Source organism: Mycteria americana, chromosome 1 (genome assembly GCF_035582795.1).
Source record: "Mycteria americana isolate JAX WOST 10 ecotype Jacksonville Zoo and Gardens chromosome 1, USCA_MyAme_1.0, whole genome shotgun sequence".
Classification (NCBI taxonomy): Eukaryota; Metazoa; Chordata; class Aves; order Ciconiiformes; family Ciconiidae; genus Mycteria; species Mycteria americana.
The window spans coordinates 191,110,946-191,124,627 of NC_134365.1; the positions used below are offsets into that span (position 1 = coordinate 191,110,946).

Below are 13,682 nucleotides of genomic sequence, written 5' to 3' on the forward strand. Positions count from 1 at the left end.
ATCATGGTTTGCTTTGTGGATTTTGTATCTTTATCAGAAAAAAGATCCTTAAATTATCCATAGATCTTTAAGTGAAAATACTTTAGGATGATAGCATGAACCAGGTTAAGTTAGCTTTTCTGCCAGCAATTTCAGGTCAACAGTTTTAAAGGACACAGATGACCAGGCACATAGCATAAGGACAATTCAGTCACGGTGCCATCTAATGCCCTAGAGAGAAAGACCAGATTTTGCCGAAGACAGCAGCAGGGCACCCACTGAGCTCAAGGACTGCATTTTGCTTGCCAGGTATCTTACCAAGAGCAACAGAAACATCACTCTGCCAAGCTCTTGCCAGGAAATTAACTCTACCCAGGTGGGTCACCAAAACGAAATCCTTCTCAGAGCAGACTATAACCATATCCGCAACACAACTGCGTGCATCGCATAGTTTTCCTGAAGAGCACCCTACTCGGGATGGTGCGTTGGGTTCTCTTGACTTCTTACACCCACTGCGTCGGAGGGAAAGGGGGAAGGTCACACCTCCAGTTTCCCAGTACTCCTCGTATCCTTCCCGTGGGGTTTAACAACTGGTGGACTTCACCTTCACGCTGCCTATATAGCATTTTTTAAATTTTCTTCCCAACTGTAAAACCCATAAATGTTCTTCTAATAACAATCTATTTAAAATGGCAGCCTGAGAAATGCGGACACTGCACCAGGTGAACCAAACCGCTTGTGCCACCCCTGGCCCCCCGGGGATGGCGGCACCCCGCTCCGAGACCGCAACCCAACAGCAGGGCCAGCAGCGTGCCAGGGCCCGCCGGGCCGCCGCCGAGCCCGGGGCGAGGCGCGGGCCTGCCCCGAACGCCTTGCAGAGAAGCCGGGCCCGGGGCTGAGGGACGGGCCCCCGCGGGGCTCCCCGCCGAGGCCAGGGTGGGGGCATCAGGCCGCTGCAGGCGAAAGCCGCCCGGGAGCACAGACAAGCACCGGCAGAGAGGTGGCCCACGGGGCACGCAGCCCTCGGCCGCCGAGAGAGGAGCTGCCGCGGGGGGAGACTGCCCCGACCCCACCGCCGCCTCACCACCCCTCCCCGCGCCGGCTCGGGCGGGCGGAGGGCGAGGACCCGCCGCCCCCACCTCCCCTCTTCCCGCCCGCCCTGTCAGGCACCGCCTCCTCTTCTCCCCGCCCTCCGCAGGCCGCGGCCCGCCTCTCCTCCTCCTCCGCCGCTTGACAAGGGGACGGGGGTGGCAGTCGCGGCAGCGAGGGGTGGGGGGCGACAAGGCAGGAGGCAGCCCTCGAAGCTCCGCCGGCCCGGGCTCTTCTCGTCCTCCCTCTCCTGCGTGCGGGGCGTTGAGGAGCGGCCATGGTGAAGGTGTCGTTCAACTCTGCGTTGGCGCAGAAGGAGGCGGCGAAGAAGGAGGAGGAGAACAGCCAGGTGCTGATCCTGCCGCCGGACACCAAGGTGAGGGCGGCGGGGGACCGAGCCGCTGGGGCCGGCCCGGCTGCGCGGCGGCGGGCGCTCCGCTTCGCTCCGCTCGGCGGTGAGGTGCTGCCGAGGAGAGGGAGACGCGCTGGGAACGATTTTATTCTTCATATGCCGTTCCCCCCGCGGCGATAAACCGCGGGCGGGTCAGCAGGGAAAGCTGCGCAGCGGTGTGCCTCGCCGCCCCTCTCAGCTCACGCTTCTAAAATGGCTGACAGGAGAACGAGCTTTAAAGCTCCGCTTCACCCTACTTTGGGGATTTTTGTGGTGGTTTGGTGTGTGGGGGTTTTTTTTGTGTTTTTTTTTCTTTTTTTTTTTTTAAGCCCGGCAGCGCTTGGACCACGTCCAACTCGGCTTTTAAGGCGCTTTCGTCTCCTTTGCGGCGTCCCGTCCGGACCCGCGAGTCGCAGCGAGCTGAGGGGCCGGCCCGGGAAGGGGCTGCCCTCGCCGGCCCACCGCGCTTAGGCGGGGGCGAGGGGTCGGGCCGGCGGCGCCGAGCCCGGCTTCCCGTCCGGTCCCGCAGCCTGTCCCCGGCCGCTGTCTGCTGTGGGGAGGTCGGGGGGTCCCTTCGGTGCGTTTCGGTCGGTCGCGGAAGTCGGCTTGCGTGGAGAAGGATCGCGTCTGGTCTTCACACCGCATTTGATCCCCTCCGGCCGCCCGGATAAGTCCGGCAAGCCGCTAGCGAGCTCGCAAACCCGCTTCAGGACAGGGAGCGCTTGGCGAGGGTTGGAGGTTTGGCCGTGCTTGTGCCGCAGCGTGTTTGCAGAGCCTGGTGATTGAGTGTTACAGCGAACTTCGCCTTGAAACTTGGGCTGGTTTAAAGAAAGGAACAAAGAGCTGCCTCCCCCCGCCCCAAAACAGCACCCAAACTCCAGTCGCTGTCGCCTTCCCTCCGCGTCTCCAAACAGCAACAAAGAACAAAACAGCAACGGCCTTTAAAGTTTTTGAAGTGCAAAACTGCCCAGAATACAAAGGGTTTTGGTTGCAATTTCTGTGCTCCCGTAATCAAAACCAGTTTTTAATTAGGAGTAGCGTAATTTGCTCTAAGCTTTTTGAAAAGAGAATGAAAACTTGAAAAATGGCCAGCTGCACATAAACAGTATGCTTTGCTGTTTTCGTTTGCTTTCACAATCTTTTGTGCATTAGGCCTCTGAATTACCAGACTGGATCTGCAAAAGACATCGTGTTTATTAATTTACTACATCTGTAGTGAAATTCTGCCTGGGAAGACAGTATCTGTTGAATTTTTAGCGTGTAGTTGTGCCCGGTGTGGGTTTTGCTGTGATTTTGATGGGGCCAGGTTCTTCACCAGCAGAATCTGCTGTCATTTCAAGCCAAGGGGGACCACAAGATGTTTTCTAGTGACATCTTCCTGATACAGCAAGTGGTGAAATTTCACACTTCTACTGAACGTACTGCGTTTATGAAACTCGGACCAAAGTATTTAAGTCTTTAGAACAGTGTGCTGCAACAAATGAGACGGTATCATTACTCAAAATTGCCTGCAATTATGGGAGATCCATTAGGTGATCTGTGTGCCTAGTTGTTCCTAGTGGGAGTGCCATTCTGTAGAAGGTAATGGATTTCCCAAGCCCAGCTTGAGCTGTGGAGTGCCTTCCCGACCCCGGGTTTGGTGATCGGTTTGACACCAAGCATGTAAGCAAGACACAAACTACAAGTTCCAGAAAACAGCTTTTCATACTACTCTGGGATCCAGAGCTGCCCTGGATGATGTTTGTTTCCAGATAGCCTACCAATTTGGGCTTGTCGTTCCTACTGCTAAACAAACAAAATACATCTGGCTAATTGTACACTGGGGAGCAAATCCTCCTGACCCTGTCCAGATACTGACGGAAGTGTGTTACTTGACTATGATTTCCTTAACGCAGAGCTGTAAATTCTTGCAGCTGAGGATGAGATACAGGATCAGCCTTAACTTTGCTCAGGTCTTAGTACTGCTTTCCTTACCTAGAAATGAGACTTGCAAACATTTATTAACCAGGTCAAAAGGTGGTCTGGTATCACAGTAGCTACTTAAAAGTTCTTGCACTGTTATCAGGGGATGAACATGCCTGACCAAGGCTTAAAACCGTCCTAAAATAGCATGCTAGGAGCGGATGCTCTGTACAGATGAAAATTCCAAAAGCACTCTTAAGGGACATCGAGCCTTTGACATTCTCCTTGACTCATTTCCATCTTTTCTCAGCAGAACTGCAGACCTACACCTACCAGTGTGCAAAATTCTCTTGAATAAGCTTTTTTTGAGCTTGCGTGTTTTAGAGCATAAATAAAAGCAAATCTGACTACAGTAGCGTCATCTGTAGTTTTAGTAGAAAAGGCTATGCAAGCCATGCAGGATTAGCAGTATTGAAACAAATTATGTCATGTAGCTGTAGAGGTATTTGGATCTTCGAGTCTGGGAGTTTATTCTCAGATCTTGGACAAAAAAAGGAACTGACGGCCATTGTAAAACTTGATTCTTTGAGGTAAGTGCAAGATATACTCTTTGAACTTTGCCTTCTCTGATACAAATGCATTAGAAACAATTCTTTTTCCCCTCCCCACAAGGAACTTCTACTGCCTATGCAGTTCTTTGGAGGGAAGGAGAAAAATAAACCACAGCTGACAAATGTATTATTCATATCACTTCATTGCTGGAAAATCCTTAGCTTCAATTGAGGTTTGAAGGCAATATGAGAATGTATATAGAAGAGTGAATTCTAGTAGATTGAAAAAAGGTCACGTCTCTAAAACAGCATGTATGGGACATTTGTTTTCCCCTCTCTGGTATCTTTACAGACATTGTTTTTGTAGGACAATAAATAGATCTGGATCACAAGTGTGAACATGAAAAATATTACAACATTTTATGAATCTTTCTTTTATGGAGAAAGTCCTGGGAGGCACTCTATACTGAAGCAAAGGGAAAACCTTAAGAATGGAACAGGATCAGCAGAATTGCACATTTGGAATTTTATTATCAAGAACTTCCAACGATTTGAGCAAGAGATATTAGTAAACCAGTTGATATTAATGAATAAAGCCAAATACTCTGAAATGTCTAGAAAATAAAGATACGTGGAATGAGCTTCTGGGCTAGTTCTTTGACGGTCTCGTTCTGCTTTTCCCGGCATGGTGTCATGAAGACTACCACTCTGTCTGCTGTTGCAGGATTACTCCCAAGTAGGTAATCTTCCTAGGGCTTATTAAAGAGCGTTTGCGGCCAAAATATGCATATGATGTGGCATAGAAATACTCTGATCTCACCACAATTTGCCCAGTAACCTCTGATGCAGACACTAATAGGAAATTAATTGGGGAAGGGAGGAGAGGAAGATGCGAAAAGAGTAGGGGATGTATCACTGGAACAACAGCTTAAAAAAAAGCTTTTGCAGAAGGCAATGGTCGTATGCATTGGAGTATGGTACTTAAAAAGGAGTTTAAAAATCGAGAGTGCTGATCCTGTCTTTGCATGAATCACCCGTCAGTATTATTGCATGTTGTGAAAGTGGCTCCATACTTACTGTAGGCAACAGTTACAACTCTGCTACTAATGTTGGGATGATGCTTCTATGCTGTAATTCTTGGCCAAAATACAGAATACTCTTAGTGAAGGTTCACAGGCAACATTTAATTTTCCACTTTGCTCATTGTCAGTACAATGAGCAATTTTATGACCCAGTTTCCCAACAAACAAACAATGTGTGGTATTTTAACATTTCTCCCTACAATAGATCTTTGGAGAGCCAAAGATGGTTCTGAGCATAGTTGAAGTCTTCAGACATTTTGTAGGGTCCATTCAATAGATTAAGCCCTCCCCAAAGCTCTTTGGGCCCTCAGTAACTCTCAGGCACTTCCTCCCTTCTGCTGGGGTAGGTGACAACCTTCCCCCCCCCACCCCATTCTCAGGGTGCTCAACTCTGCATCTTTACCAAATACAGCTTTGTGCATGGAAGCTGTGGATTCACACATCTGTATCGTAGCTGACCTTTGGATAGCTGTATCTGCAGAGAGAGTTGAATGTAAAAGTGTAAATATTAAGAATTTTAAAAGCAGCAGCTTTCTGCATTTATTCCTTATGAGAACATTATTACTCTGCACTCTAAAATTAATCTTTTTTTTTTTTTTTCAGTTTAGCTTAATCTTTTCTAAAGCATACTAAAATAGGCACTTTTAACACAGAGTAAGAGGGTCCGCTTGGGAAATACTGTTGAGCAACTAATGAGCTCTATTTTTCTGTGTAGAAAAACCCTTAGATCTTGTGTAATTGGTGTTAGATGTTTCCGAAATAAAGGTGTTAGCTTTACAGTTGCTATACTTGGTGTGTGTGTAAATATATATAAATACTATATAACATATATGCTATGTATATGTTAGTATACGCACTAATAAATAGTAATTTGCTTATTGTTTTGCGGTCAGGAAAACAGGTTTTCCCACTTTATGGGACATGTCTGTAGATGGGTGTTTTGGGATTGTTTTGTTTGTTTTTGGTTTCTTTTTCTTTGAGGAGCTTCCTTATTCCCTTTGTAGCCTTCCTCCAGCCAAATTTTCTATATGCCTTTCACCAGTCACCATTGGGGAAAGAGCAGTCTTTGTATTTTCTTGTATTTTCCATGATGCAACTAGGTCATTAAGCCAACCAGCTTCTGTTGTCTGTCAGAGCATTCTGGATTAAGGCATGACTATTTAAAAGAGGACCAGAAATAAAAAATCCTAGCAAACTGAATTATCTCCCCCTTCTCCCTGACTTGGCTAAGATTTTAATGAAAAGCCACCAAACCTTAGATGAAAACCCTCCAGTTTCAGGTACAAAGGGTACCCAGGATTCTGTTGCTTATTTGGCTTTATGGGTACCTGCAAGCATAAATTCAGGGAAATTGAGTTTATGTAAACAAAATTTGTGGTGGGGGTTGTTCATGAGGAACTCTTCCTAAGAAAAGAAGCCTTGTGGCTGATGTCACCCCCTGCATCCTTTTACATGGTGAATCTGTGCTACTGGTTAAGTAGTGCAGCTTCCTGAAAATAAGATCACTGTGGTCTTAGGACATTTGGCTCTGAAAACTATTCTGTAGTGGTTGCCAGCAATTGAGAGAACAGTACTAAAAAACGAAGATCTTTAAAAGTTTATGGTGCTCCTCTGAAAATCTCTTGCTATTTTGAAGTGAATTTACGAATTTGGAATTCGAGGTTAGAAAGTTCAAAAAGTGATCTGGAAGAGCTTGTGTCATCCCCATCCCCCCAGCAATGGAAATGAACCTGTGGGACAGAGAGGTTCTGTCAGTGGTCCGTATCTCACTTCCTTTTCTGTTTCTCATCACTTCCCGACCTGAATAACAAACACAAAGCTTTGGTTTGGAAATACAACCATTTCCCAGAAGAATGATATTTAGTATTTCAAACAGGATGTATTCTGCCAGACCTTTGTGATAACTGCTTTGTTAGTTGCTTATATCATTTATGTTTTTGGCTGTCTGAGCAAGAGCTGATGTCCGTACATATCATTACAGCTTACAGGAATTCAGTGCAGGGATGAGCATAGAGACAATGCAAGTACTTTACATAGTTCTAAATAGTTTCTCTTTTCAGGTTAACAAATTTATACGTGGCTGAGGCCCGTTGCCCTAAAAATGTATTTAGATAACTTTTTTTTTTTTGCTTAACATTGTCATGTGGCAAAGTCCGTAAGTAGATGAAGCTTTATATAGTGCACTATCTAGAAAAACTGCCCTGTGCTGTAATGTATTGTTATAGTTGATGCCATAAATACTTCTCTTATGTTCACTCCTGTCTTTCTGTGATGCAGTTCTCTTTTCTTTCTGATAAGCTTCAAGAATAGTTTGGATATTAACATTGCACAGTGGTATGAAAAATACCACTTAAACAGAGGCTGTTGGAACCAAAAGTTCTGTTCAGTGGGAAAAGCTCAAGTTAAATTAGTTCGTTTCTGCAGATGTGGATCAAGATGAAATGCTGAACTTTCCTGTGAAAACAAACATTTGAAAGAAAATGTTCTTGGAATCAACAATATTTTCAAGGGAAATGGTTTAGACTCCTTCCATTATAATGAATATTTAATCCAGCATATGAATGTCTATTTCAAGAAAAGTTTAATTTCAAAATATAATGTGTATATATGGGTTTTTTTTCCTGTTAAGTATTTTAATGAAATGTTTACAGTTGCAAATGTAATCTAACAGTTGCGTTTTTATAGACTCAAATAAATCAATTTTGTTTGTTATTTGTGTGGTCTTTTCAATTTTTTTCTCATCAGCAATTTAATAAATTTTGATGCTAATGGTTATTTGAGGGAGGGTTATAAGAATGGTAAGCATACTTACCTCCAGTAATGTTTTCAGTTAACTCTTCTGCAGTTGCGATTTTGGAGTATTTGTCAGCATTATACATATTTTCTATCCAGTAACCACTAACTACAGGCACCAGATAGCTTACATACAAATAAAATAGTTCTCTCTGTGACTCTCAGGAAATATCTTCGAAAGCAAATACTTCATTTTTAAGTCTTAGTCATTTTAAATGTTCTTTATTCTGTGCTTCCAAAAACATTATGACATATTTCAAACATAAGAACTACAGCTGGGATAAGTAATGGTGTGTTCTGTTAGCTATTGCATAGATTCCTTTTTTTTTTTTTCCCCTGTTCTCCCCCCTGCACCCCACCCCCTCGCGTTTATGCTATGATTGACAAAGGTTAGCATTATCTGTTTTTAGTCTCCTGATCAATATGAATAATACAACATTCATTTTCTAACTATTTATGTACTGCTTTTTATCCTCAGTGGAAATAACTTTGAATCTACAGATGAAAAGCATGCTAATTTATAAAACTTGGATATCTGTCCTAATTTTACAGATGTGGTAAACCAAAGGAATGAGATAATTAATAAGATTGAGCTCTGCAAGGAAGTCAGAAATGGTTTTCCAGCAGACATCACGTGGCCTAGGGTTTGGACCACAACGGACATATAGAGAGACTCTAGCTCGTATCTGAGTGATCCATGCATCATCTACAAGCAAGGGTCCTTTGTGCAACAGCCGTACAAAATTTACCATGAAAAAAACAGTAAAGTAATATTTGCCCAACAGTTATTATAGAGGTCATAGAAAAAATAAGTTGGTATCTTGTTTGCCCTTTCCATATAGTGTCAGTGTGTGTGTGTATACAAATATTTTTATAAAGTTTATATATTACTAAGTAGATAATATATATTATTTTATATATATATATACACACACATAAAAATAAAACCCACAGGCATTTTAACAGCAGAGTTCCTTGAATGCAAATCCTTGGATAATTTGTGGTTGTCTTCTTCCTAGGGTTCAGCAAACTCCTGCTTTTGATGGGAGCTTTCTGCTGTTTTGAGGGTAGGATGAGACTGTGGAATGACTGTGGAAAAAGAGTATGCTGGGGAGATCATATTGGGAGGGGGCAGTGATCTCTGGGCTGGACCTTACATGGTTGCTGAATCACAAAGGTCTATTTATTTGTTTATTTTAAAAGATATAGTCTGCATAGAAAACCCTTGCATTTACACATTTGAAAATGCAGGACCCTTTGCAGGGTGGGAGGCTGAACATGACTTTTTCAGGCTGCTGCGCAGTGCGGTGAGTTGTCTTGCCTAAGGTTTGCAGTTTTGGGAAGTTCTCTTGCTACCTGGTGAGATGTTTGAACACCGGCCAGTGTCTCTGTTTCTGCGGGGTGTGATGCAGCCAGGTGCTGGGTACTGGAGTGTGTGTTCCACTTAAGGCTGTGAATAGTCTAATTGCAGTGAAGCCCGTCAGATCGTTAAACAGTTTCTTCTAGAAAGAGGGCATAATTAAACGTAAGCCTTTCAAGGTCAGCTCTTTTGTGCTGATACTCATAAGCGCTACAATTAAATGCTGTTCTGTATTTGCATGTAGAATGGCTTCCACTCAGAGTGCTGTACAGGTACTATGCATCTTAATTCACTAATAGATGTATTAGCAAGGTATGGTTTTTTTGAGGACAGGGCTGCTATTCAGAGGGACCCCAACAGGCTACAGTAATGGGCTGAACAAAACCTCATGAGTTTCAGAAATAACAAATGCAAAGTCCTGTATGTGGAACAGACTTGCCCCTCCATCAGGACAGGCTGGGGACCACCTGGCTGGGAAGCTGCTCTGCTTGAGAAAGACCCAGGGCTCCTGGTGGACAGTCAGCTGGGCACGAGTCACTGGTATTGCTGAAGGCTGAGAGCTTTCTGATCCAAAAAAAGACATCGACAGACTGGTGTGAGTCTAGCAGGGGCCACCATGATGGTCAGGGGCTAGAGCACATGCCCTGTGAAGAATGGCCAAGGGAGTGGGGCTTGTTCAGCCTGGAGATGAGACAGCTGCAGGGGGTCTTCACAGCAGCCTCCCAGTACCTGGAGAGGTGACTGAAAAGACAGTGGCCGTAAATTGAAAAAGGAGAGCTTCCAACTGGGTATAAGCACAATATTTTTCAATCTGAGGAGAAGTGGATGCTGAAAACGTTGCCCGGAGAAGCTTTGAAGTGTCAGTCCTTGGAGGTTTTCAAAACCTGACTGGACAAGAGCCCTGAGCAACCTGGTCAGGCTTCAGAGTGCACCTTCCTTTTGAGCAAGAGGTTGGACTAGAGGCCTCCCGAGTGGTTTCTGTGGTGCTAGATTCTACTTTTGAGAGAAACTGAGACATGGTGTTTGTAACTTACTTGAGATGACATACCATCTGTGGCTGAACTGGGAATAGAGTTATTAAATTCTGAGGCTCAGTGGTGCAAATGTGCATGCTAATGAGATCTCTTGGGTGAAAAAGCCATCACCGCTTGGGAAAATAGCCTTGAGAGAAATCTAGGTTAAATCCACATAGTGTTCCATCATACTGATGTCTGAGATTCAGGCAGTTGTAGGGAAAAAGCAGAGAAATTTTAGACATAAGAAGCGAGTGGGATAAGGAAGAGACAGGAACTGGAACGATCAAGGTCAAAAAGGTAATTTAGTATTGATCCATTTTAAGTGGAATAGGAACCTTCTCAGTTCCTGTTTTCAAACATTGATCTAATTCAGGATAAAGTCAAGAGAAATACTGCATTTAAAGTTACAGATTTATTATAAGTTTTTATAGGTATCGTAAATGCAAGTCAATTATAAGTCAAAGAATGCAGGTAGGGAAAAGGGTTTATTTGGCAATGTGTAAAAATAAAGTATTTTTCAAAATTGGAAAGTTTAATGAAATGCCATGTTTGACATGCTGTAACCATAAAGGGTGTAGTGATTTTGTTTTCTGAAAGCAAAATGTATTCTGAAAAATGTCCCATATAACCTCTTAGGTTTGGGGTTTCTTGTTTTTTAAAAAATAAACATCCCTCAGGCACCTCTTGCCAGTATCTGTGCAAGCTTTCATCTGTGTGTTTTGGTGTATGACTTAAACTGTTGCACCAGAACACTTCTCCTTTCTTAAAATACTTAAGAAGAATAGGTGTGGAATGCAGAATAAATTTCCATCATTCTAATTTATGAAAATCTATAGGTAAATTCATTAACATTTATATATAACATAAAAAAAACCCCTGGCTTCCACCACCTCTTCACTTGCCAAGCTTATGAAAACTTTTTGTATTCAGTACTGTACAGTGTCAATTGCAGATCTCTGTGGCTGTCAGTGGCACAAGAACTTTTGAATTCAGCATCCAGACATTTAAAGACAACACATTTTCCAAGTGTTGTAGGTTTTGTTGAAGTTCCGTGGTGGGGGGAGAAAGAAGAAGAATCATAAAGCCCCAAAGCAAAGGAAATAAAGGATGTGTGGAGCTTTATTACTTGTCTAGCACAGACCCAGCACTCCTGGATTTTTCTTTTTTTTTAATGATTCATTAATCCTCTTCCCGCATAGTGTTAGTGTTACTTAAAGGCTTTAGATGTGTGTCACAGAATCACAGAATGGTTGAGGTTGGAAGGGACCTTTGGAGGTCATCTGGTCCAACCCCTCTGCTCAAGCAGGGCCCTTAGAGTCAGTTGCCCAGGACCATGGCCAGACGGCTTTTGAGTATCTCCAAGGATGGAGATTCCACAACCTCCCTGGGCAACTTGTGCCAGTGCTCAGTCACCCTCACAGTAAAAAGTGTTTCCTGATGTTCAGAAGGAATATAAGATGGTATTAAGATCCTGTTGTGCTAATTGCTCTACAGAAAAAGAAGGGAGGGCAGGCCTTGGCCCTGAGTGTTTCCAGTGAAAATGCAGGACAAGAGGCACAGAAGTGTTGGTTGGTGGGGCAGGCTAAAGATACAGCACTTCTGTGGCCATAGCCCAGCTCCTCTTCCCGAGAGTGTAGCACACTGATGTGGTGAATGGTTTATCTTGTAGCAGCAATGAAGGGAGGACACGGAAATAAGGTGTGCCTCGTGCTCTGCATGTGGCAGAGACCGGAGAACTCTGCTTTGGGATGGGGAAAGATAAGGGAGCCATAGACACAGGATAAGAAGGAAATTATAGGAAGACTTGAAACCACTGGGTTTGGTGGTGAGAGAAGGGAGTTGGGGAATCTTGGAACTGGACAGAGAAAAGAGTAACAATTTGGGGAACACAGTTTGAAGAAAACAGAGTAAAATATAGTGTGTGGTTAGTTGTACAATTGCTGTAGACAGCCTGGGATGAGGATACAGTCAAAAGCTGTGCATGTGAATCACCTGAAGAAAGTCCTTGCCTGGTCTACTAAGACAGAACTGTCAGGCCATTTAAATAAGTCTGTTTGGGGTTTTTTTTGCCTTTTTTCCACTTTCTAGTCCATGTAAGACCAAAGCTAACAATAAAAATAACCACTCTTAACAATACTGCTCCCAAATTAATCAAAGCAGCAGACTAAATAGTTACAGGCTTCTTCCTTCTTTACCTGTCCTCTTTAATTGTTGGCTGCTATCAAGTTTTGGAATCTCTTATCTCAGAAGTGGAAGGCAGTGTTTAGGTAAATTGGGTTTACTCACATCAGTTAAGAGTTGCAGGATTACTCTTCCAAGATACGCTTCTTTTATTGTCCCTCTGTCATGTAGCTGTGAGTGAACTGCTGATTCACATCCTTTACATTCACTTTACAGTTGTAATTTTCATTCACTTCCTGTAGGGAAATTGAACTCTTCATGTGTTCCACCATATTTATCTCTAGTTTTATTTCCTGCTCCCCTTTTCTTGCCTGTTTCCTGATTTGTTTTTGTTCTCCGTTCACCTCCATCTTTCCCAATACGTGCAGCTACCTTCCTACCCACCAGCACTGATTCCCTTTTTAAGATGATCTTGAGCTGGCTGCTTATATGAATGTTTTTATTCCATGATGGTTATGACATTTGAACCATGAAATGAGTCATTTGATAGACACCTTGTTTTTTAATAAAATACCCCCGTTATTTGGTGAAAGGTAGTATTCAACTAATATAGAATCATAGAATCATTAAGCTTGGAAGAGACATCTAGGATCATCTAGTCCAATTTCTTTACTGAAAGGGTGGTCAAGCATTGGAACAGGCTGCCCAGAGAGGTGGTGGAGTCACCATCCCTAGAGGAGTTCAAAAAACATGTAGATGTGGCACTTCAGGACATGGTTTAGTAGGGATAGAGGTGTTGGGTTGACGGTGAAAATGATCTTGGACTTTGAACTTTGGAAAGCTCTTGGAATATGTTTTCTTCTCACTGCTGGATTTCCTAGCGCTGTACAACGGATTTTGTATTTACAATATTATTTTATAGAACATATACAGATATGAGAAATACAGGAAGAGGTTAATAGTACCAACTGCCTAATAGGTAATTCTGATTAATTAATCTCCTTGGTTATCCAGGCTATGTGACTACAGCAGGCAACACCATAACTAAGGTCTGGTTTTTATGCTGTTCTTTAGGCAGAGAGACTTTGGCCAGATGGATAAGTCCCTGTCCATCTTGACAGAAGAGGAACTGGCAGTGCTGCCACAGAAGGGTTGCAGTGTTCAGATATCAACTGCACATAAACAACCATAGCTTGTTTTCAGGCTTCATCTGGGTAGAAAGAATACGTCACTCCTTGTGATAAGCGAGAGATCTCTGAAGCATCTATTGTATATAGAGTCCGTTTTTCCAACTAGCAAGTTAAAAGATCATTGTACTTAAATTTTAAATTTAATTTTATTAGGAAGCATAAAATTGCTGCTTGAGAGGCAGATCAGTATGGTAGCCTTCCAGATTCG

General features: G+C 43.4%; 1 protein-coding gene across 2 annotated transcripts in view; it reads left to right on the forward strand.

Moving 5' to 3' along the window:
- Positions 1-1,213: 1,213 nt before the first annotated feature.
- ITM2B (integral membrane protein 2B) overlaps positions 1,214-13,682 on the forward strand; it is a 28,318-nt gene continuing 15,849 nt past the window's right edge. The window contains exon 1 of one of the 2 annotated variants that reach the window (XM_075489532.1): positions 1,214-1,444. In XM_075489532.1, coding sequence (XP_075345647.1) covers positions 1,346-1,444 — 99 coding nt within the window. In that variant the 5' untranslated portion in view covers positions 1,214-1,345. The remainder of the gene's footprint in view (positions 1,445-13,682) is intronic. The other variant, XM_075489524.1, reaches the window with a different exon arrangement.